The sequence below is a fragment of the Polypterus senegalus genome, chromosome 18 (assembly GCF_016835505.1).
Source record: "Polypterus senegalus isolate Bchr_013 chromosome 18, ASM1683550v1, whole genome shotgun sequence".
NCBI lineage: Eukaryota > Metazoa > Chordata > Cladistia > Polypteriformes > Polypteridae > Polypterus > Polypterus senegalus.
This window is the reverse complement of record NC_053171.1, coordinates 13,431,969-13,457,118: the sequence shown is the minus strand read 5'-3', so window position 1 is coordinate 13,457,118 and position 25,150 is coordinate 13,431,969. Positions and strand designations below refer to the sequence as shown.

Genomic DNA, 25,150 nt, shown 5'->3' with positions numbered 1-25,150 from the left:
GGCGTTGGGTCGTCCAGGCGAGAGCGCACCTTCGTGCAGAGTACACCAGCTGCTGAGAAAGCACGCTCTGCCTCCACTGAAGTATATGGCACAGTCATCAGATACTGATACACTTGTTCTAAACTACTCCCGCGCTTGCTGTTGCTCTGAAACACCGGCATTTTAGCTTTTACTGATGCATCCAGTTTCTTGTCCTCATTCTGTGATGGCAAGTTTCTTAGCACAGATAATACGGATGAAACAGACTGACGCATTGCAATTTCAAGTTGCTGTTCAAAGCTGTTGTCTGACAGACGTCAATGGAGTCTGCCCCGTCCCGGCATTCATGAGCTACAGAGTACAGACTCCTCCCAGTCCACTGTGCTCAGTCTTAGTGGGAGCAGGGAGACTGACTGCTGCTGATCTGTTGTTGACTGAATTACCACATCGTGGACCAAAATATTGTGCCACTTAATTATTTTCAACTATAACTCTGTTATTTCTTGATCGATTTTTACACTTTTACACACTATATATGCTAGCTTGGCCATTCCCGGTTTCCCGGGAATTACATCAGTTTCGTTCCCGGGAATGTGGGAATGAAAAATGTCCGAGAATCCCGGGCCCTAATTAAAAGCTCAACAATGGCTCCATGACCCGGGTCTCTGAACTGTCTATGACTGCCCCTTAGCATTTGCACATTTATTCCTTTTTTTTTTTGTTTCTTCTTATATTTTTATATTATTGATGTTTTTATTGATGGCATGGTTTTGTTGTCTTTTAGCACAAATAATTTTTTCATTGTAAACATGCTCACGAAGCCTTCAATGACAAAATTTTGAATTTGATTGAAGCACAGTGAGCAGTAATCCCCATATTTTATGGACTGCCAGGTTCTGAAAATCCAAAGAATACTTCCTGCATGATATGGAGACGGTGTTTTTCCATGGTGGGGTGTTTACAATTTGGACTTCAAAAATGGTCAATAGACTCCAGCTGCAGATGAGACACTCTGAAGCCTCAATGAAGACATTCTGAGGCCCCTAAAATGTCACCCCTGTCATCAGCAGTTTGTTAAGACCCCTGCCCACTCTCCACACCCTCCCAGAGTGAAGCCAGGCACCCAGCAGTCTTAGACATTACCCAATCTCAGAAGTAAACATTTACTTTAACAGGACGATGTGGTGTTACACAGGTTGTACAATTCCACAAACTTTGTTTTAAAAGTAGCACTTAAAAGACTTTCAATGTCTTAAAGGCAAATGAACGTATTATTTTCTGTTGTATTATCACCTGCAATAAGAAACTTTCTAACTTTATATACATAAAGGTAGATTTTTGTGTCAAGGGTAGTATTGTATAGTAATGGCGGAAAATAGAAAGTTTATGCCAGGACAACTTTGACATAAACAGGCAAATGTTTTCCATCCTTCTAGAATGAATGCTTGTGCTTGTGTAATAAGTGTCTCTTCATACTGTAGGCGAGGTTGCGAGCTGGCACCACGACACATGACGCAAAAGCGGTTCGTGAAGCCGCCCAGGGAGCAGAGAAGGTCTTAGCCGGGCGAGTTGAAGGACTTGACACGTGGCTTTTTGGGCATCTGAGGGCGAAGGTGTCCTTCTTCTGGTGCAGACCTCCGACAGTTAGTTATTTTTGCTCATACAGGATTCATTGTAAGAGTGAATTAAAATTATGAAAGTGTTGCACCTTTCCTTTTGTAAATCCATAGTGTGACAGGATTATTAGAGGGGAGAATTATTAGAGGGGAGAATGTGCGTTATGTCTGGATAGGCGTTGTGATGCACGGAGAAGCATCAGAGAAAATAAACAACACATCGTACTGACTAGTTAATACGCAAAACACCGAACCACAATGTGAATAGTCAAAGGAAATTCTAAAGGGCCAGTATGAGAATTGCATGGCTTGACTAGTTATACAAATGACATGGTTTATTCGAGTCCTAGTAAAGGAATTGTCTTATGGTCTATTGAATTTGTAGCAGCAGAGACCGTGGACCTTATAGTACCTTATAATATCTTATACTATTTTGTACTATGCTGTCACAAGTAAAAGTAATGTTTCGTACATACAGTGGGTACGGAAAGTATTCAGACCCCCTTCAGTTTTTCACTCTGTTATATTGCAGCCATTTGCTGAAATCATTTAAATTAATTTTATTCCGCATTAATGTACACACAGCACCCCATATTGACAGACAAAAAAAAGAATTTTTGAAATTGTTGCAGATTTATTAAAAAAGAAAAACTGAAATATCACATGGTCCTAAGTATTCAGACCCTTTGCTCAGTATTTAGTAGAAAGCACCCTTTTGAGCTAATACAGCCATGAGTCTTCTTGGGAAAGATGCAACAAGTTTTTCACACCTGGATTTGGGGATCCTCTGCCATTCCTCCTTGCAGATCCTCTCCAGTTCTGTCAGGTTGGATGGTAAACGTTGGTGGACAGCCATTTTTAGGTCTCTCCAGAGATGCTCAATTGGGTTTAAGTCAGGGCTCTGGCTGGGCCATTCAAGAACAGTCACAGAGTTGTTGTGAAGCCACTCCTTCGTTATTTTAGCTGTGTGCTTAGGGTCATCGTCTTGTTGGCAGGTAAACCTTCGGCCCATTCTGAGGTCCTTAGCACACTGGAGAAGGTTTTTGTCCAGGATATCCCTGTACTTGGCCGCATTCATCTTTCCCTCAATTGCAACCAGTCGTCCTGTCCCTGCAGCTGAAAAACACCCCCACAGCATGATGCTGCCACCGCCATACTTCACTGTGCAGACTGTATTGGACAAGTGATGAGCAGTGCCTGGTTGTCTCCACACACTGAGAAGAGGCAAGACACATGACAGCCCGCAAGGAGTTTGCTGAAAGACACCTGAAGGACTCTGAGATGGTGAGAAATAAGATTCTCTGGTCTGATGAGACCAAGACAGAACTTTTTGGCCTTAATTCTAAGCGGTATGTGTGGAGACAACCAGGCACTGCTCATCACTTGTCCAATACAGTCCCCACAGTGAAGCATGGCGGTGGCAGCATCATGCTGTGGGCGTGTTTTTCAGCTGCAGGGACAGGACGACTGGTTGCAATTGAGGGAAAGATGAATGCGGCCAAGTACAGGGATATCCTGGACAAAAACCTTCTCCAGCGCAAGCAAGGACCTCAGACTGGGCCGAAGGTTTACCTTCCAACAAGACGATGACCCTAAGCACACAGCTAAAATAAAGAAGGAGTGGCTTCACAACAACTCTGTGACTGTTCTTGAATGGCCCAGCCAGAGCCCTGACTTAAACCCAATGGAGCATCTCTGAGAGACCTAAAATGGCCGCCCACCAACGTCTACCATCCAACCTGACAGAACTGGAGAGGATCTGCAAGGAGGAATGGCAGAGGATCCCTAAATCCAGGTGTGAAAAACTTGTTGCATCTTTCCCAAGAAGACTCATGGCTGTGTTAGCTCAAAAGGGTGCTTCTACTAAATACTGAGCAAAGGGTCTGAATACTTGTGATATTTCAGTTTTTCCTTTTTAATAAATCTGCAAGAATTTCAAAAATTCTTTTTTTTGTCTGTCAATGTGGGGTGCTGTGTGTACATTAATGAGGAAAAAAATTAAATGATTTTAGCAAATGGCTGCAATATAACAAAGAGTGAAAAATTGAAGGGGGTCTGAATACTTTCCGTACCCACTGTAGTTCTTGTGTTTTCTCTCTATTATATTGAAATAAGTTTTCTGTCGTGTCCGCGTTATTCAGCCTTGACCACTCCCCTTCACACCGCTCGCCCAATCATTACTCCTACTGCGTACATCCTCTCTCCAGCCCATCCAGTGACACTCTCAGTGCTGCTAACTTGCCCTTCAATGCAGTCGGGTTATGATGGCAAGGCAAAAAAGCAAATGATCTATTTGAGAACGTCAAATTTTAGATCGCAAGAGAAAAAGAATTTACAAGAGCTGATAATGAACGTCGAAAAAAGAGCAAAGAGAATCGTCCAATAAACTAAAAGAGAAAAATGTCCAGAAGAGTATGTGAACAGAAATGCAAAAAAGCAACGTTTATAGAATGAAAGTGAGAGGATAAAGTAATTCATCATGTTTTTGATGAGATGTTAATGTAAATTATTTTTTTATTTAGTTTTTGTTACGTGTTACTTTTCACTAGGTTTTATTATTCATTGGTATTTAAAGTAGACAGTTATAAAGCAGTAGACAGAGCTGGAGGTGGCAGAGTTAAAGATGCTAGGATTTCCATTGGGTGTGACGAGGATGGATAGGATTAGAAATGAGGACATTAGAGGGTCAGCTCAGGTGGGACGGTTGGGAGACAAAGTCAGAGAGGCGAGATTGTATTGGTTTAGACATGTGCAGAGGAGAGATGCTGGGTATATTGGGAAAAGGATGTTAAGGATGGAGCTGCTAGGCAAGAGAAAAAGAGGAAGGCCTAAGCGAAGGTTTATAGATGTGATGAGAGAGGACATGCAGGTGATGGGTGTGACAGAACAAGATGACAAGGACAGAAAGATGTGGAAGAAGATGATCTGCTGTGGCAACCCCTAATGGGAGCAGCCAAAAGAAGAAGATTTAAAACAGACAGTTATAGTAAAACACTTAAGTAACTGATTTTCTATCTATAACTAAGGACCAAACTGTCTTCCTCCCATGCCCCGCATACTCTTCTGTATACCAACTCTTTAAATACAATTGCTTCCTCTAATGGAAGGGCACCCTAACATCCTTCAAGTGGCTCAGCTGCTGAGATAGCGGGCATCCAGCACTGCCACCAGGGGTTGGTGAGCGAAGCGAGCATTGGTCAGCGACCCCTAGTATAATATTAACTATGATGACATTTTGATTTTCTTAAGTGTTTTTTTTTTTTACCTACTTCACATAAAAAATAGACACACTCATTCTGCAGTGGAGGCGACATCTTCTGGGTCCAGATCTGAAAGTCCTCGATACGTTACAAGTGTGTGAAATGTGCAACACACAGGCTTTAAAGCTCCCGAGTCCATAGAAAAGCATAGATAAACGAGCCTGAAACTGACATGAGGGGCTTGTAACGTGATAGTCAACAAAACAGCTGCACACAAGGGGTCCGGTCTCCAGAAGGCAACAGCAACGTGTTAGCTTCATAGTGTCCGAGGTGCGCGGATCTCTTGGAAGCTAAAAACCATCCTAGCTTTAGCTGGGTACATCTCAGAAAGATCAGACAAGTGCTAAGCACGAAGAAGGATACCTGTCCATGTTTATCGCAGACGCGAGTCCATACTATGATTATAACGAGCTGATAAGGTACACTTTCAGCCCATAAAAAGTGAACCATTTCTCATTGTTATTCTTGGTGTGAATAGAGAGTGGAGCAGCCATGTTTACTCTTAGAAAACAACAAGAGAAACTGACTGATCAAGGTCAAACGAAATATAACCGGCATGATCACAGACCCACCGCATTTCCACATGCATGCAAGGAAAGCTGTACAGCCAACACCAAACAGAATGATCACAAAAGTGCGGATGATGATTGACTTACCCTCATACTTAAGGTCAACACTTGGACTTTTGAAGGTGAGACTGAAAGTGGAAGCCAAACGGAGGGTCAATCATGTAAGTTCTTGGTGATGGGGCCTGGACATTTATCTGGTCCAAGTAGTCATCATGGTTGAACGATACAGGCTTACTGACAGCTGTAAAGCTAAATACCTGCTCACATTAGCATTGTATCAAGTATCCAACATTCATGATTGAGTGACTCCAAGTTGAGTCGCTGAAACTCGAGTCGCTTTTCTCATTGGCAACTTATATTTTTTCAAAGTATCTGCTAAACTTTACACCCTGGGGGCATTTTTCAGCAATCTCCACCTGAGGGGTTAGGGGGGTCCTAAAATAATGCTTTTTTATTCAAAAACTATATGCAGGAGAGTCCATTTTTCACTAAACCCTGACAGGTAACTTCTCAAATGTGTTAGAATCCGAGTTTGTGTCAAATTGAAATATTCCTGCTAAACTAGACACTCACAGTAATATTTTCAAATGTTTGTTTTCTAATACAGTATATTTCATGTGCGAGTAATACCAGGGCTGTTTTTTCACCTCTGAGGTGGTCCCAGACATGTCAACTGTACCTGACTAAAGTTTCATGCTGGTAACACAAAGAATTCAAAAGTTACTGCATTTGGTACCATGGGTTCCCCTGCCCTGTCCAGGTTTCAGAAACACATATTTTTGCAAATAAAACAGAGAATCATAAAACAACTCTGAACCCCTTCCCCAAGTCCACTCTTACCCCCAAGTACCCCCACCTACACATCTACATGGAACCGTTTACATTGTTTGCTCCTGCTTCAAATTGTGCATTAGTTTCGTTACGCACACCATCAGCAGTGTCTCATTATGGCCATATATGGACATCTCCATTATCATTGGGGGACGTCACAGTGACTGCCATCCAATGGTATGAGGTTTTGCAGAGTGTGTGACCTATCGAGTCAGCGCTAATAACCCGGAAATGTCAGGTGGTACTTGCCAAATGGCCCACGCCTCCTCTTATTTGGAAGATATCTCATTGTTGAAGCATTGTACAATTATGTGATTGAAATCTACTGAAAGTACTGATGTGTCACTTGTAGAGTTTTGCTGTTGTTTTGTGAATTAATATGCGAGAGCACACGAAAAATCAAAAGAGCCGTTTAATGCTGTTTTCAGTTCTCAGCCTATAGTTCGCGTTTGCTCGGTCAGTGGGAGGGTTCATCGCATTGGTTGAAATCTATTGGTCGGGACTTTCTGACACGTGGGTATTTCTTCAGAGTAATTACTACAATTTTTTTCAAATATTTTTTGTGACAATTTATGAAACACAGCACGTATGATATTATACGAAAATAAAAGTCAACCGCAAATATTGTAACAATTTGATTACCAGGACTTCGCTTACAAACATGATATTGTTGAGTCAGTGTGTGGCCTAGTTCACCTGTATGATATAGCAAAGATTTTTAAACGCTCACTCGGCCTGGTACTACGCCGCTCAGGGTGTAAGAGGGTACTGTCAAAAGTACAAGTAGATGTGGTACAGGGGTCTTTCCCTGTTTTATGGAAAGTCAAAAAAGTTATAACAAACTTAAAAATCATTCACCCACCCACCCATTATCCAATCCGCTATATCCTAACTACAGGGTCACGGGGGTCTGCTGGAGCCAATACCAGCCAGCAGAGGGCGCAAGGCAGTTCAGCCTACCTTTAATTTGCATGCAAGTCACATTACTATCACTAGAGTATGTGCCAAGTGTAGCAAGAAGGTTACTTGTGCCAAATTTAATTTCAAATTTATTTCACAAAACCGTGCATTTCAGCTGAGAGAGAGGGAGACTGCCAGGGAGATGTACAAATGACAGCTGGAAGTCAGGTTAGGGAGATGGGCAGAAAACATGTGAAGCAGGTTATTTTAAAAGGTGCATGACCAATATGGTTAAAAAAACTCGGGTATTAATAACCAGCCCGTTCTTCTGGTAGTCGTCCATATCTGACAATAATTCTATGAAAATGTAATTATGCGAGTGTTTATAATGTCGAGGATCCAGCATGACGTCAGAAGTATCTCCCTATGCTGCCAATGCTCCTTGTTGCTGGATGGAACATCTGTTTGCCAGCATTCTCCCACTTGGCTGGGATGTCCCTTTACGTCTGTCCAGCCTGAATATGTATGTATACAGGATTTTGCATTTTATTCTGGAATGTTATCTTTTAAAGCTAGTTCAATATGTATATGTCTTTTTGTACCAAAGTTGTCTGTTGTAATTATTTTCTGCCATGGGCACAAAAGGTATGGTATTGATTCTAGTCAAATCTGCATCAAGAAACACATCTCGGGGAGAAAGAACGCTCCCCTGCTGGATACCCCAAGTAAGTGTGACATGAAATGCTAACATTCAGCATGAGAGAATATCTTGAAGGATAAGTTCGGTGCTTTTCTAGTGGAAGTTATTTCCTCACATGTTACAGTTGTGCTTGAAAGTTTGTGAACCCTTTAGAATTTTCTATATTTCTGCATAAATGTGACCTAAAACATCAGATTTTCACTCAAGTCCTAAAAGTAGATAAAGAGAAACTAGTTAAACAAATGAGACAAAAATATTATATTTGGTCATTTATTTATTGAGGAAAATGATCGAATATTACGTATTTGTGAGTGACAAAGTATGTGAACGTCTAGGATGATCAGTTAGTTTGAAGGTGAAATTAAAGTCCGGTGTTTTCAATCACTGATATGCCAATCAGGTGTGAGTGGGCACCCTGTGTTATTTAAAGAACAGGATCTATCAAAGTCTGCTCTTCACAACACATGTTTGTGGAAGTGTATCATGGCACGAACAAAGGAGATTTCTGAGGACCTCACAAAAAGAGTTGTTGATGTTCATCAGGCTGGAAAAGGTTACAAAACCATCTCTAAAGAGTTTGGACTCCACCAATCCACAGTCAGACAGATTGTGTACAAATGGAGGAAATTCAAGACCATTGTTACCCTCCCCAGGAGTGGTTGACCAACAAAGATCACTCCAAGGGCAAGGCGTGTAATAGTCCGCGAGGTCACAAAGGACCCCAGGGTAACTTCTAAGCAACTGAAGGCCTCTCTCACATTAGCTAATGTTCATGTTCATGAGTCCACCATCAGGAGAACACTGAACAACAATGGTGTGCATGGCAGGGTTGCAAGGAGAAAGCCACTGCTCTCCAAAAAACATTGCTGCTCGTCTGCAGTTTGCTAAAGATCACGTGGACAAACCAGAAGGCTATTGGAAGAATGTTTTGTGGACAGATGAGACCAAAATAGAACTTTTTGGTTTAAATGAAAAGCGTTATGTTTGGAGAAAGGAAAACACTGCATTCCAGCATAAGAACCTCATCCCATCTGTGAAACATGGTGGTGGTAGTATCATGGTTTGGGCCTGTTTTGCTGCATCTGGGCCAGGATGGCTTGCCTTCATTGATGGAACAATGAATTCTGAATTATATCAGAGAATTCTAAAGGAAAATGTCAGGACATCTGTCCATGAACTGAATCTCAAGAGAAGGTGGGTCATGCAGCAAGACAACGACCCTAAGCACAGAAGTCGTTCTACCAAAGAATGGTTAAAGAAGAATAAAGTTAATGTTTTGGAATGGCCAAGTCAAAGTCCTGACCTTAATCCAATCGAAATGTTGTGGAAGGACCTGAAGTGAGTAGATCACGTGAGGAAACCCACCAACATCCCAGAGTTGAAGCTGTTCTGTACGGAAGAATGGGCAAAAATTCCTCCAAGCCGGTGTGCAGGAATGAGCAAAAGTTACTGGAAACGTTTAGTTGCAGTTATTGGGGGTCACACCAGATACTGAAAGCAAAGGTTCACATACTTTTGCCACTCACAAATATGTAATATTCGATCATTTTCCTTAATAAATAAATGACCAAGTATAATATTTTTGTCTCATTTGTTTAACTGGTTTCTCTTTATCTACTTTTAGGACTTGAGTGAAAATCTGATGATGTTTTAGGTCGTATTTATGCAGAAATATCGAAAATTCTAAAGGGTTCACAAACTTTCAAGCATAACTGTATTTAAGCATTTGCAACAGGAAATTGTGTTCTAAATTAAGGAAAAATAAAAAATAAATAAGAGAGCCAGTTCTGGCATTTTACAATGGACCCTGCAGTAAGGAATGTGACTAGCAAGATAGGAATAGTGTGTGTGCTTGGAAATGGAGTGTAGTAAGAGCAGACAGAGTGACTAAAGTGTATATATTCTCAAAGTACACTCAAAAACCATAACGAGATGTTTCTACTGTGTTATTATACAACACTGGCTCACCCTAGGATTCCACAAGGCACTACAATTCAAATATTACTTGTCTTGAAATGCTTTATTATTTTTGCACATGTCCAAGATGACGTGTCAATATTTTCCTTCATCTTTGTATAAGTAATGTAGTGACAGCAGCACCCTCTTCCACCCAAACCAACAAGGGGAATTTTTCAAACCACAAAATGAATGTGTTAGTCTGTCGCCTATCCTTAGCTGAAGAGTTACCAACAAACTCGCTCAACTCAACTTCAGTGTGGTTAAGGGGCGGTGATGGGGGGGTCTACACAAGCTCATGGTTTCTCTGCCCACAGCCTTTTCTCTTACTACTTTACATAAGAAACAACAACAAATTTGACAAATGAGAGGAGACCGTTCAGCCCATCAAGCCTGTTTGTTTAACTGTTAGATAAGCTGTCCCCAATAACTCATCCACATTCTTCTTAAAAAGTCAGGAGTCAGTCATTTTCTAACCCACGTGGTCCTGAAGGGATGTGAACCATGAGCTCCTCAGTGCAAGGCATACTGATCACAAATCACAAAGCTGAGTCCTTTCTCTCGCTTCATTCAATAACTTTCCACAAAAATGGGGCTGTGGCTGTCTCTCATCTTCCCAATCCATGGGCTTATCGCTGTTTCTCCTGAACATTTTTCCTTTTATCTTCTGTACCGAGATGACACCATCAACTATTTTAATTTGTCTTCCAACCCATGACATGCCTAACACATTTGGTCCTCTTCTGACCTGCTCTTTTTCTCTGCTTACCAATATACTCATACCACCTGCCATACATATTACCCTCTTTATCTTTTCCCTTATTTTCTATCTCTGCCCTTGGGAATTTCAGGCAATTTGGATCAAGAGGACCTTTGTTTGGCCATCTACAGATTTTTGGTTCTTTTTTGCCATACTTTGTCCCACCATGCCATTTAATTTTAGATTTAATCAAAGCCAATTTCTTGTCAAGAAACTGATCTGTCATACGTCCCAGGGGCGATTCTTGCGCTAAAGTTGCTATAGCTGAACTTGATTTTCACTTATCCATCCTGAAAGGGCTTGTGTTCCTCGTTTGATTCCCAGCCTCTTCAGTCACCACATAAAACTGACATAAAAATACTGTCTTACCTCATGTGGTGCCAAAGGTGAGTGGGAGAGGCAGGATTGTGCTCGCAGCGCCAACTGCCTGAGTCAAATTCCCAAAACTTGTTCAGGATGAGAAGAATACCTTTATTGACATGAGTGTGGAGTCACTGCAGTAGCAGGAAGCAAATGACTGAATTACAACTGTTGATTATATTTCTTAAATACAGCACACAGTTAGTTATAGGAGCCAGTGATTAGTGGCCATTTCTTTTGTCCTTGTAAAATACTGATAAACGGACCCTTGGAGTGAGTCTGGCTGCTGCTCTTGCTTGTCTTGGTTCTCTTGCAGCAGAGTAGCAGTGAGACTGTGTCAGAGATCAAGAGACTTTAATTAAAATGCTTTCTTAGAGTGCTAAGGGTAAAAGCTAACAGCTCCCAAAAGGATACAATAATCAATATACGAGAATAAATCAAAAACTAAAGGCAATGTGAAAATTATGTGGTAATGCAGTTCAACACATGTGCAATGGTTTGTGGGTAATGTGAACACACACAGTGCAGCACTCTGCTGTTAAGTCTAGTTGATCCCAAGGTCAAATGAACATGGATGCTCCACTGCAGGATTATGCCATTGCTGAACAATACACTGCAGTGAGATTTCTTTGAGCAGAGGGAAAGAAAGCTGCTGAGATTCACCAAAAGATGTTGGCCTGGGCAGGTCTGTAAGCTGTTTAGGTGCCCATCTTGTACAAACTTCACGGTACCCCAAAGTCATCATGCACTGCGGCATGTGTAGATGCATAGCTGACATCCAAATGTGCAGCAACAGCGGACAAACATAATCCATCGGTCTTCTCTGATGAAGACATTCGCCATGTCGATGTGGGCTTGTGTGCGTGATGTTGAAGTTCGAGCAGATTGAGCTTTGTCGGTTACACTTGTTCTTCCCACTTTAAACCTTCCTATCCCTTGTAAGGGACAGCTGGGATGCCCCAGTACTGGAAGGATGGGTGAAGGCAGCTAATCAAAGACAATGCCTCCCCCAAGATGATAGATGGCAGCTTCCCTAGACTGCAGCGGTGCCCCGGATACCCACAGGGGGCTATGGGACTTGGAGTTCAGCAGCACAGCCCTGCTGGGACTGCAGTGGTGCCCCGGATGCCCATAGGGCACTATGCGACTTGGAGTTAGGCAGCACAGCCCTGCGGGGTACCGTGGGTGCCACAAGGGGACGCTGTGGGAAGTTGGTGGGGGAACAAATTCTCACCTAGCCCCGAAGTACTAATGGACTATGACAATGGAAGTCTCGAAGTACTTCCAGGCTGCTTAAAACTTAAATTCTTAAGATGACCCGGAAGTGCTTCCGGGTCAAGGATTATATAAAGGACTGCTGTGAATCCAGCAAATGAGCCAGAGTCGGGAGGAGTGTGATAGAGCTTGCTGGGAGGTGTGGAGGAGTAAATTTGTATTAAAATATTATTGGTTTATTTGTGTATGGTGGCTGTAGTGCTTAAAGGGTACTTTGAAGAAAAAAAAATAAGTAAAAGATCTTCTGTGTGCATTTATCCTGTGTCCGCATATCTGTCTGTTGGGTTTAACGGGGCAACAGCGACCCCTAACGTCCACACCCTTCATAAACCTTTTTTTGTGCCATGGCTGCTTTCACTTCCTTACTGACCAAATATACTTTGGTGAATGTCACTGCACCCTATGGCCAACAGGATCCAAAATGCCAGTAACATAATCAAATGAAGCCAGTGATGTTTAATTTACAAATCCATATAGCGTATCATGTTGTTCTTCCAGACTAAAGTCATACATGTATTATTAGCAATATGGCTAATTAGTCAAATGCTTTGTGATAAACCGTATTTTTGGTTTTCCCCTCAGGTGTGTCAATGTATAAATATCTTGGCTGGCCCACTCTGCATGAACCTTTCTAAGGTAATGCCTGCTTCTCTGGCACACTTTCCGTGATCCCGATTTATAGTCACAGCAAACGCAACTCAGCAGTCAAGGCTTTTTTTATCTGTCAGCTTGAAAAGCTGAACCCGTCCCAGTCAGCAGTGGTCCAGCTTTATAGAGCAATCGTTGAAGGCATCTTCACATTCTCCGTAACATGGTCTGCGATGGCGATTCATCTGCTCACTCCAAACATAAACCCCAGTATGTTATTTGGACGGCAGTGAAGATTGTAGGACTGAAACTGGACTCTGTTGTAGTCCTGTAGACATCACAGGTCAGGAAACGAGCAGGAAATGTCAGCAAAGACTGCACTCGCTTGGGCAGCCATCTAGGAAATATAAGCGGTCACTAAAGAATGTAAACAGTTTGTGTCCTACTAGATTCACTTAGGTCTCTCTATAATACAAAAAAAAAAATATCCTGGAAAGGAAAAGCAGGGCGACGAGACGTGATCTTCTCAGAAGACACTTAAAAGACCTGTGAGATGCAAATAATATCAAATAAGAGAGCACAGCCAGCAAAACACTCAGTTGTGTAAAGACACGTAGCACACACAGAGCCTGGGCTGTCAGCACATACAGTGCACCCGGAAAGTATTCACAGCGCATCACTTTTTCCACATTTTGTTATGTTACAGCCTTATTCCAAAATGGATTCAATTCATTTTTTTCCTCAGAATTCTACACACAACACCCCATAATGACAACGTGACAAAAGTTTACTTGAGGTTTTTGCAAAGTTATTAAAAATAAAAAAACTGAGAAAACACATGTACATAAGTATTCACAGCCTTTGCCAAAATTGAGCTCAGGTGCATCCTGTTTCCCCTGATCATCCTTGAGATGTTTCTGCAGCTTCATTGGAGTCCACGTGTGGTAAATTCAGTTGATGTGACATGATTTGGAAAGGCACACACCTGTCTATAGAAGGTCCCACAGTTGACAGTTCATGTCGGAGCACAAACCAAGCATGAAGTCAAAGGAATTGTCTGTAGACCTCCGAGACAGGATTGTCTCAAGACACAAATCTGGGGAAGGTTACAGAAAAATTTCTGCTGCTTTGAAGGTCCCAATGAGCACAGTGGCCTCCATCATCCGTAAGTGGAAGAAGTTCGAAACCACCAGGACTCTTCCTAGAGCTGGCCGCCCATCTAAACTGAGAAGGGCCTTAGTCAGGGAGGTGACCAAGAACCCGATGGTCACTCTGTCAGAGCTCCAGAGGTCCTCTGTGGAGAGAGGAGAACCTTCCAGAAGGACAAACATCTCTGCAGCAATCCACCAATCGGGCCTGTATGGTAGAGTGGCCAGATGGAAGCCACTTCTTAGTAAAAGGCACATGGCAGCCCGCCTGGAGTTTGCCAGAAGGTATCTGAAGGACTCTCAGACCATGAGAAACAAAATTCTCTGGTCTGATGAGACAAAGATTGAACTCTTTGGTGTGAATGCCAAGTGCCACGTTTGGAGGAAACCAGGCACCGCTCATCACCAGGCCAATACCATCCCTACAGTGAAGCATGGTGGTGGCAGCATCATGCTGTGGGGATGGAACTGGGAGACTAGTCAGGATAAAGAGAAAGATGACTGCAGCAATGTACAGAGACATCCTGGATGAAAACCTGCTCCAGAGCGCTCTTGACCTCGTCCTGCTGAAAGATGAACAGTCGCCCCAGTCTAACGACCCTAAGCAAACAGCCAAGATATCAAAGGAGTGGCTTCAGGACAACTCTGTGAATGTCCTCGAGTGGCCCAGCCAGAGCCCAGACTTGAATCCGATTGAACATCTCTGGAGAGATCTTAAAATGGCTGTGCACCGACGCTTCCCATCCAACCTGATGGAGCTTGAGAGGTGCTGCAAAGAGGAATGGGCGAAACTGGCCAAGGATAGATGTGCCAAGCTTGTGGCATCATATTCAAAAAGACTTGAGGCTGGAATTGCTGCCAAAGGTGCATCGACAAAGTATTGAGCAAAGGCTGTGAATACTTATGGACATGGGATTTCTCAGTTTGTTTATTTTTAATAAATTTGCAAAAACCTCAAGTAAACTTTTTTCATGTTGTCATTATGGGGTGTTGTGTGTAGAATTCTGAGGAAAAAAATGAATTTAATCCATTTTGGAATAAGGCTGTATCATAACAAAATGTGGAAAAAGTGATGCGCTGTGAATACTTTCTGGATGCACCGTATAAAGCGTATTAAGGACAATACGTTCTAAATGAAATGTCAATGACTAAGCAAAGAAGAAAGAGCAAAAAGACCCAAAAGCATCGTAGAGAAAAAAAGGCAGATAAGAGATTATGAAAGCAGTGGAATTTTAAAGGCTCAAACAAACGAGGGCGCGATACAAATGCAGAGAAAGGTAAAGAATATGAAAAAAATTCAAAAGTATTGTAGCGTCCCAGCCAGGCTGAAGCCGTTTTTGTTTTAAGTGACTGTTAAGTCTGATTGAGGGAGGGCAGAGAACAGCATGGAAGACTGATAGCAGGGTATTGATTGATGATCGAGACCCGGGGGATGAGGGGTTGGAGAGGGTGCTAGAAAGTTGTGTTTGGGGTTACGAAGTCGACGATTGTTCAAGTAAAACTTTTGTGACACTTAACTATGTCAGTCACTACAGTATCAAAAAAAAAAGATAGGGAAGATCGCATTCGCGCAAACAAAAGGAAATGAATCATCAGGACCAGGTGTAACTGAAAAAAAACAGCAGGACAAAGCGAGGTCAGAAATAAAAGGCAAAGAGCAGAAAACAAAGTCTTTTTGCATTCGCATCATTCAATGCACAAAACGTAGATTTACACAATAATAGACCATACGCTATGAGAATCTGTGGTCTCGGAACAGTTAAAGCAACGACAAGTTTAATTTAAAAGAAAACACAATTCAGTCAGGCGCAGATTTATGATCACGGAGAAGCGACACAGAGACACGAAGTGGCAAAAAGGACAGCGGCTGTACAGGCTTTAAAATGACCCTTCGCAACGTGAGCAGCATTTTACATCCTGCGAGAAAGAGATTTAACCGCGTCCGGGACCAGAAATAAAGGACAAGTATTGTTTTTACAACGTCACGCGAGACAAGGCAGTGAGCCATCATTTAAAACAAGTCCACGGACATCTAACCTAGCAGTTGTGGGATTGCTTTTGGCAGACACGCATCATGTGCTCCCAGCTCTTAAAACAACGACAAGCAGAGCACGCAGCTCGCCAGCAGCAGAAAGACAGCAGATGATCAGATTGCATCTCCTTAGCGTGCGTTCAGCCGCCCCCACTTCACAACGCGAGCAGCATTATACGTCCTGCGAGAAAGAGATGTGACCACGCATGGGGCTGGAAATAAAGGACAAGTATTGTTTTTACAATGTCACGCGAGACAAGGCAGTGAGCCATCATTTAAAACAAGTTCATGGACATCGAACCTAGCAGTTGTGGGATTGCTTTTGGCAGACACGCATCATGTGCTCCCAGCTCTTAAAACAACGACAATCAGAACACGCAGCTCGCCAGCAGCAGCAAGCAAAACAGCAGCTGATCTGACCACAACTCCTTAGCGTGCGTTCAGCCCCCCCTTGTTATGAGACCTCCGAGAATGAGATTTAACCATAACCAGGGCCAGAAATAAAGGACAAGTATTGTTTTTACAAAAGGTTTTAGAGTAAAAGTGAAAATAATGCATATGTAACAATTCCCATGAAAATAACAATCTCTTTAAATTGCATATCCGGTAAACCAAACCCAAACAAGCAGGGGGCAGAGCCCCCTAGTTAAATACAGTTTTGGGTTTGGGTCAGGGTCAGGGTCAGACGCTCTCGGATTCATCTCTATCTCTTCATTCAATTTATTTAATATTGGACTCACCTAACATATTACTGGCCCAGAGTGCAATTCGAATTTTCTATATTGCTTTATATATCTTTGTTTACTGTATTTAATGTCATGATAGTGTCATGTATTGCAACGTTGTGTGGTTTGATTCTATGTACCTTGTAATGTGTATGGATGGAACACCAAGAGAACGTTCTAGCAACTACGCCGCCTGTCGATAATGTTCAAGTCGCACTCAACATTTCAGTCACTTAAAATCGAAAGGCATGTCAGCGAGCATCATAGAAATGTGTTGAATGATCTACGCATCTTCTCCTCATGCATTGCCAGATAAAATTGTTGCTTCCGGCAAAGAAATAAGGCATGCCCTCCCAAAACGGCACTTACATTTTTCACGTGGAAAGATTTCGGTCTGCCATATTGGATCTACCATCTTGAATTTCGAAAAAACAACTCCTGCATTGTCTTTGCTTTGTTAGAAGGTGAACCTTCGATCACTCACCAGCTCTCTAGTGGATTCCCAATAGGAACTGTGGGCGACCACTTTGGATTTATAAGACAAAACGTTATAAAAACAAAAAGGTGTCATCTCCACGAAAATGCTCTATCAAAGACTGAAACTTCATACAGCATAAAAGGCATAAAGTAGTTGCTAAAGCAGTAAGGTGATCCCAAGAAAACACATTCCCAAAAATCACAAATCCAAAGTGAGCTCAAAACACACTGCAGAAGGTCAGGTACCCAGAAATTTCAGAAAGCACAGCAGAAACACAAAAACTGCCAAGCGCATTCACAATGAACCACCGGGAACTGTGGAAGACCCTCCGGATTTACAGACTGGTGGTGACTGGCAGCTGACGGTGTCATGTATTGTAACTTCGTGTTGTTTAATTCCGTGTACCTTGTCATGTGTATGGATGGAACACCACAAGAACTTTCGAGCAATTAGGCTTCCCATTGATAAAGTTCAAGTTCAAGTTGCACTGGATATTTAATTCGCTTAAAATAAAAAGTGGGCATCATAGAAATGCATTGAATGAGCACATCTTCTCCTTTTATGACCCCCAAAACAGTGCTGACATTTTTCATGAGGAAAATTTTCAGTTTGCCATATTAGTTCCGCCATCTTGAATTATAAAAAAAAACAATTTTAGATTTGTGATCGGAGACCCGGAGAACCCCCCTAGTACCAATTTTGTTCAAAACCGGCTATTAAAGAGAGAGGACCTCCATTTGTTCATGTGTCAAGGGGATGAAATTAGTGGGACGGAGTGGGGTGTCCACATTTCATGGTAGTCTGTCTTCTCCGTATGGCCCTAGGCAGTGACTTGGTGGGTGAAGATTGTTTTTACAGGGAGCATACAGACGGAGAGGGAGGCAGAGAGACAAAAGGCACTATATAACAGACAGACATATGAAAGGCACTATATAACAGACAGGCAGACGGGCAGACAGACAGACAGAAAGACAGATGAAAGGCACTATATAACAGAAAGGCAGACAGACAGACAAATGAAAGGCACTATATAACATACAGGCAGATGGGCAGACAGACAGACAGACAGACAGATGAAAGGCACTATATAACAGACAGGCAGGCAGACAGACAGATGAAAGGCACTATATAACAGACAGGCAGACGGCAGACAGACAGATGAAAGGCACTATATAACAGACAGGCAGACGGGCAGACAGACAGACAGATGAAAGGCACTATATAGCAGATAGGCAGACAGACAGATGAAAGGCACTATATAACAGGCAGACAGACAGACAGACAGATGAAAGGCACTATATAGCAGACGGGCAGACAGAAAGACAGGCGGATAGGCAGGCAGGCTATTTTATTTAGAAAGAATTGAAATCTATGAAGATTAGCATTGTATCAGTACTAAAATGTTTACTTTGGTACCAATACAAAAATGATAGATAGATACAGTAGATAGATAGATAGATATGAAAGGCACTATATAATAGATAGAGAGATAGATAGATATATAGATATGAAAGGCACTATATAATAGATAGATAGATACTTTATTAATCCCAAGGGGATATTCTCATAGTCCAGCAGATACTGAAGTAAATAACAGATACCTGAGTCTACCAACTGCTTTGACCATCCGGCCCAGCCAGAGATACTGCCCCCCCAACCCCAGTTCCATTAGGGTTCATCCAAGTCCGATAATATCTTTAAATTGGGGGGCGGTTGTCCACCAGGAGTTCAGAGTGGGACGTACCAGTGCTGAATTTAGCATAATGCTGGTATCTTGCCATTTTAAAAATCTGGTAGTTCAGCACTTTTTGAGTACCAGCATACTGTGGAACACTAATGGAGATGCAGGATGTTTCACATCAACGATAACCTTCATGGTAACAGGAGTCAAGATATACATCAGGTAATCTAACTTGTGTGTGTTTTTTATTAAATTAAATGGTGTTCTGTTCTTGAATGTTTTTTCGCAATGACAGAGTGACGTCTTGCTCCATCCCAGTAGGGCTTGTCAGTAAAAATTTAGATGAACTCTGTACCTTTGATTTCTTAAGGAAAACGTTTGGTATTTTCTAAGTCCAAGTTATTTCTTCATAGTCAACGTACAATATTTATTAGTTTGACACATACAGTTGTGTTCGTAAATTAAATAAAAACACTTTAGAATGCAATTTTATGTGCCAAATTAAAGCGATACTTTGTGAAGAAATAAATTCAACTTAAAAAAACAACCAAACTTGTCGTTCATGAAAGTTCATTTCACAGCTTTTCCACCAGATGGCAGCAATGAGTCTTAGCGTCAGTAACTCAGACTTGCCGCAGAGGCGCTCGCCACAGACTGCGCATTTGTTATGTAACTTTTGTTAAACGCTCCAACTTGAAAACCAGAAAAAGAAAATACTAGAAACAAAAATCTCCCGTTTGTTTTAATCCATCACCGCTTTCATGGATGACAAAACTGAACTAGCAGCTCCTGGCCTGGGCACTTTATGAAGGTGTAATTTCGTTATTTTCTTTCTTTATTCCATATAACTGCAAATTGGTCCTGAATGAGAAGATGAGAGTGTTTGGACCTCACGAGAGACCTCATAGGCCAGCATCTCCATCCTAAATCCGAATTAAGCAGGTTCAGTACACAAATGGCGTGCTAATTTGCCAGATTATGAATAATCAAAACTAAGTTCAATTCACCTCAGTTTATTTTTTATAGCGCACTTCACCGCTAGCACCCGCTACAAAAAAAAAAAATAGAAATGCATTGAATGAGCACATCTTCTCCTTTTATGACCCCCAAAACAGTGCTGACATTTTTCATGAGGAAAATTTTCAGTTTGCCATATTAGCTCCGCCATCTTGAATTATAAAAAAACAATTTTAGATTTGTGATCGGAGACCCGGAGAACCCCCGAGTACCAATTTTGTTCAAAACCGGCTATTAAAGAGAGAGGACCTCCATTTGTTCATGTGTCAAGGGGATGAAATTAGTGAGACGGAGTGAGGTGTCCACATTTCATGGTAGTCTGTCTTCTCCGTATGGCCCTAGGCAGTGACTTGGTGGGTGAAGATTGTTTTTACAGGGAGCATACAGACGGAGAGGGAGACAGACGGGCAGACAGATGAAAGGCACTATATAACAGACAGGCAGATGGGCAGACAGACAGATGAAAGGCACTATATAACAGACAGACAGACAGACAAAAGGCACTATATAACAGACAGACAGACGAGCAGACAGACAGATGAAAGGCACTATATAACAGACAAGCAGACAGACAGATGAAAGTCTTTTTGTAGCACCCGCTACAAAAAAAAAAAAAGTAAAAAGAAAATTGAAAAAAGATGGTCACTGTGACTCAGCTGACTTGAGCTGCCCTCCCTCAATGCTTGGACCCCAATTCTTATCACCACAAGCCTTTTCTGTGTAGTCGGTGTGGATCTCCCCCCATTGTCCATAACAATTTTGTTAGGTTGAGTGACCAAGTGATGTACTGACTTTCACATGGGGCTCTAAGTGTTGAACCGGACACTCCTGGGCCGAGCACCAAAAAAAAAAAGACATAAAAAAATTTAATTAAATAAATAAATAAAAAAAGCAAACGTGTAGTCTCACCACAAGAGGGTGCTGATGTGCAATCATGTAATCACATAATGATAACTGAAGCTGAGGAGCACACTGGGCAGCAAATAAGTCATAGGAAAGGCTCTATATGATAGATAGATAATTCAATTTAGTGTAGTAGGCAGGATTAGATAGATAGAGAGATAGATGTGAAAGGCACTATATAATAGATAGATAGATAGATAGATAGAAATGCTCTAAATGATAGATAGATAGATAGATAGATAGATAGATAGGAAAGACACTATATAAGAGATAATTGTAAAAGGCGCTATATAATAGATAATACTTTATTTGTCCCACGGGGAAATTTAGTTAAGTGTATCAAGATTTCCACAAATGTCTCACCTTGCAGCTTGCTGCCTGCAAACTTTTGGAATTCGCTCTCGTATTCTGTCCGCATACGATAAAGAGTGCTCGAGTCTGAAATGAAGGAGCCGAGTTAACAATGCAGTTTGCACAAACTGAGGTGCCCGCAGCACGTTCATTGCTCTCTTGTTCTACAGCTCCATGCTGGAGTTCTTATATTCCCGGATCCTTTTTTTTTTTTTCCTGCTATCCAAACTTTGACTCAAAAGTCTTCACAATTTATATGCTGACCATGATTTACTATACCGCTTTGTTTTCCTACAGTCTTGTATTCCAGCCCCACTTTTGCTCACCTACTACATCATGAGAGATCGAGCTGGCCTTCTTGAAGTCCTCGTAGGTGCCATCAATAACCTTCTTGAGTTCTGGCCTGCCTGTGTGCTCCTCTAAGAAGTCCCCGTGCACCTGGGTGATGGACCGGTCACACTGCAGGCAGCCTCTGGCTGGGCGTCCAAGATGTAGGAGCCCAAGAAGAAGTAGAAAAGTGAAGGGGTACATGACTGAGCCTTCCTTTAAATGGAGAAGGTTACAAGAGCTTGACAATACAATGGTTAAAAAGAATGACGTCACAAGAAAAGGTAACGCAGAGGGGAACAGATGCAATCTCTAGTTTGACCAGAAGATGGTGCTCACGTACATACATGACTCCGTAGAGAGGGCATGAAAATGGCATTCCGTTCAGCGACAAAAAAAAAAAAAGAAACATTAATTAACGGTGGATAACTGCCTGCTGTAGACCAGACCTCGATAGCCACAGAGCAACGCTAAAGTTGTGCTACCCTGTGAACTCTGTTGGGATTTACGGGATCGGCACTTCAGCATCGCGGAGACCACGGCAGGCGCTGCTTTGACTTTGCTGTTCAAGTCTCCGCCGTGTCGAGTGCGAGTCCTCTGAAGAACGCGCTCGTCTTCCCGGCCGGACAGGTTGCTGCCACTCAAACGTTTAGCCCCGCCCATTTCGCCTGACCAACCCCCTTTGCTTGAGAAGCTCGAATCTTCGCTGACAGCTGCACCACAGCGCTCCCTGCTGGCTACCGTAATATAAATCCAGTAAAGTGCGATTTAAAATGCAACCTGTGCATAACATTTGTTTTTATGTCTACGACAGCACAACTAACTTAGATTTTAGTAGATCGCCAAAAAATTGCTTTTAATTTGACCTCGCTTCACACGTGGTTAGAGCAGCAGCGGCAAATGAATCCAAATCTTTTAAAAGTAGTAATGTAGTAGTAGTAGCGAATAAAGTGGCATTCCTGTTATTTTTGATCAGTGCCGAATTATTGCAATGGGCGACCTGGGCAGGTACCCAGGGTGGGATTTTGCAAGCGGCCGCAACACGAACAAATCTGGAATGGTGATTACAGTCAGAGCCGGTCAATACATTAGGGACACCGTTTATGAAAGTGAAGGGGCGCACGCTCTGGGCATAGAGGGAGACCCCAAACCCTCCCGGTTGTCAGACTGTATGAATACCCGCTATGGGCACTGAGGGGCGCCGCACCCAAACTCGTCTAGGGCTTCAAACGGACTTCGACCTGCTCTGTCCCTGATGAGGATCTTCGTGATGATCCACACCAGTGCTTCCCAAACTCGGTCCTGAGGACCCCCTGTGGCTGCAGGTTTTTCACTCAGGTCAAATTCACAATTAGTGATAATAACTGATTTTTTTTCTTTCGATGGTCCTTTTTTCCCTTCTCTTATTATGCTTTTAGAAAAGCACAGCAGTATTTTACATTTATAAGACATTTAGAAACATTTCTACTTTTGCTTTAAACGCTTACCTCTCCTTTGTTGTTGTCGTATTGTTTTGTTATTTTTATTTTTTGTGCAGTTCGCACCCTTCATTGTATCCTAATAATAGTAATTAAAACAAACAGAACTGACAGCCAGAGGTAAAGAACACGGAATGATGAAAGGCTGCAATAACTTCAGCGTCAGACCCACTTGTAGCAACGCGACTAGTAGTTAGAACTGCATCTCCCAGCAGTCCTTGCATGGGCTGTTGGGGTCAAAGGTGGCCAGAGGGGTTAAAAAGGAGGGCAGGTGTCAAGAAAAAAAAACGTTTTTTATTTTTGTTGTTGTACGTTACGTTTATCTGTCGGACTGCCTGCTGTTAATTCTGCCAGAATTCATCATTGTGTCCTGGATTGTATTCGTTTGTTGGGGTCAGGATCGTCTGTCTACCTGTGTACTGAGGATTGTGTTTGGTTTCATTGGCGCTCCTGAACCATCCATCTGTCGTCACACTTTCAGCAACTACCGGTAGGACTGTGTTTTCCCTTCCCTTTCAACATACAGATCGCTGGACTTAATCTTGTCACCTGTCATTTCATCTGGTTTGTTTTTTTTCATGGACTTTGCTGTGTGTTTATATGTTAAATGTAATACAGTAATCCCGCCTCGATCGCGGGGTTGCGTTCCAAAACCCCCGCGATAGGTGAAAATCCGCGAAGTAGAAACCATATGTTTGTATGGTTATTTTTATATATTTTAAGCCCTTATAAACTCTCCCACCCTGTTAACATTGTTAGAGCCCTCTAGACATGAAATAACACCCTTTAGTCAGAAGTTTAAACTGTGCTCCATGACAAGACAGAGATGGCAGTTCTTTCTCACAATTAAAAGAATGCAAACACATCTTCTCTTCAAACGAGCGCCGTCAGGAGCAGAGAATGTCAGAGAGAGCGTGACAGAAAAACAAACAATCAAAAAATCAATACGTGCTGTTGGGCTTTTAAGTTTGAGCACCGCGATAAAGCAGCCGCAAAGAAGGGAGCAATGTGAAGGTAGTCTTTCAGCATTTTTAGAGTAGCGTCCATATCTTCTAGGCAAACAGCCCCTCTGCTCACACCCCCTCCGTCAGGCGCAGAGAACGTCAGAGAAAGACCGAGAAAAGCAAACAATCCGCTCGGGAAGCACATTGCATATCATTGATGAGTTTTAGTTAATATGTAATACATGCTCTGATTGGGTAGCATCTAAGGAATCCGCCAATAGTGTCCCTTGTATGACATCAACTGGGCAAACAAACTGAGGAAGCATGTAACATAAATTAAAAGACCCATTTTCCGCAGAAATCCCCGAACCAGCGAAAAATTATGCTTACATTTAAAATCCGCGATGGAGTGAAGCATGATATAGCGAGGGATCACTGTATCACCAAAAAGGTCAGGGGTGGTATTATTGTTTTCATTTAATTTCATTATATTCTTAATTGTTTAAGGTTCCCAGTGTGCTTTATTTGGTCTCTGTAGTAGTGTGTGTGTGTGTGTGTCGTTCCGAGGCTGGGGTTGTCCCTGGTAATCCTCCACTAAGATAAATAAATCACCGTCACATTGATGGTGTGAATCTTAGCGGCTCTTGACCGCTACACACTAAGTAGTAAATCTCTCAATTATAAAAAAAAAAGTCCTGGAGAGAAACACTAGGGCGACGAGATGTGATCTTATAAGATCACGGAAGACACTTTAATGACCCGCTAGACTAAAGAGACTGGCCACGGAGCATCTTGCGGGGACCTTAAACATGAGATTTTGTACCAAGAGACTGACCCCGGACCGTCTCGCGATGACGTAGAACATGAGATTCTTGCAAAACACGCCCTACTAAGATCTAATCCTTATATATAATTTGATATTATCGGTTTGTATGGTGTCCGCGTCAATACCTCGACTCAATACAAGTTAGAACCATGCAATGGGACTCTGTCTCTGTAGTTAGAAGATAACGTGACAAACGCGGACGCAGTATCACATGATTGGCTAAGAATGTTCGAACGCTTCAGTGGCGTCGCTGGATGGCCGAGTATAGTAAGTCGGTGTTGGTTCGAGCAGATAACAGTAAGTTCGGTTGGTTTTTGGAACGTTGGTTTGGTGGGGCGTACTTTCCAGGACTGACATCGTCGACTGACTTAAACCCTTGGACAGCTCCGGAAACCGTAAGTAATTTAGAACGTATCGTCATTTGCTTGGTATGTCGAAATCTATCT

General features: G+C 42.3%; 1 protein-coding gene across 1 annotated transcript in view; it reads right to left on the bottom strand.

Moving 5' to 3' along the window:
* The window catches only part of LOC120518264 (izumo sperm-egg fusion protein 1), a 49,765-nt gene extending 27,019 nt beyond the window's left edge, over positions 1–22,746 (bottom strand). Inside the window, exons 1-2 of the mRNA XM_039740929.1 lie at positions 21,456–22,746; positions 21,142–21,216 (exon numbers count right to left, since the gene is read on the bottom strand). Coding sequence (XP_039596863.1) covers positions 21,142–21,216; positions 21,456–21,660 — 280 coding nt within the window. The 5' untranslated portion in view covers positions 21,661–22,746. The remainder of the gene's footprint in view (positions 1–21,141; positions 21,217–21,455) is intronic.
* Positions 22,747–25,150: the final 2,404 nt, after the last annotated feature.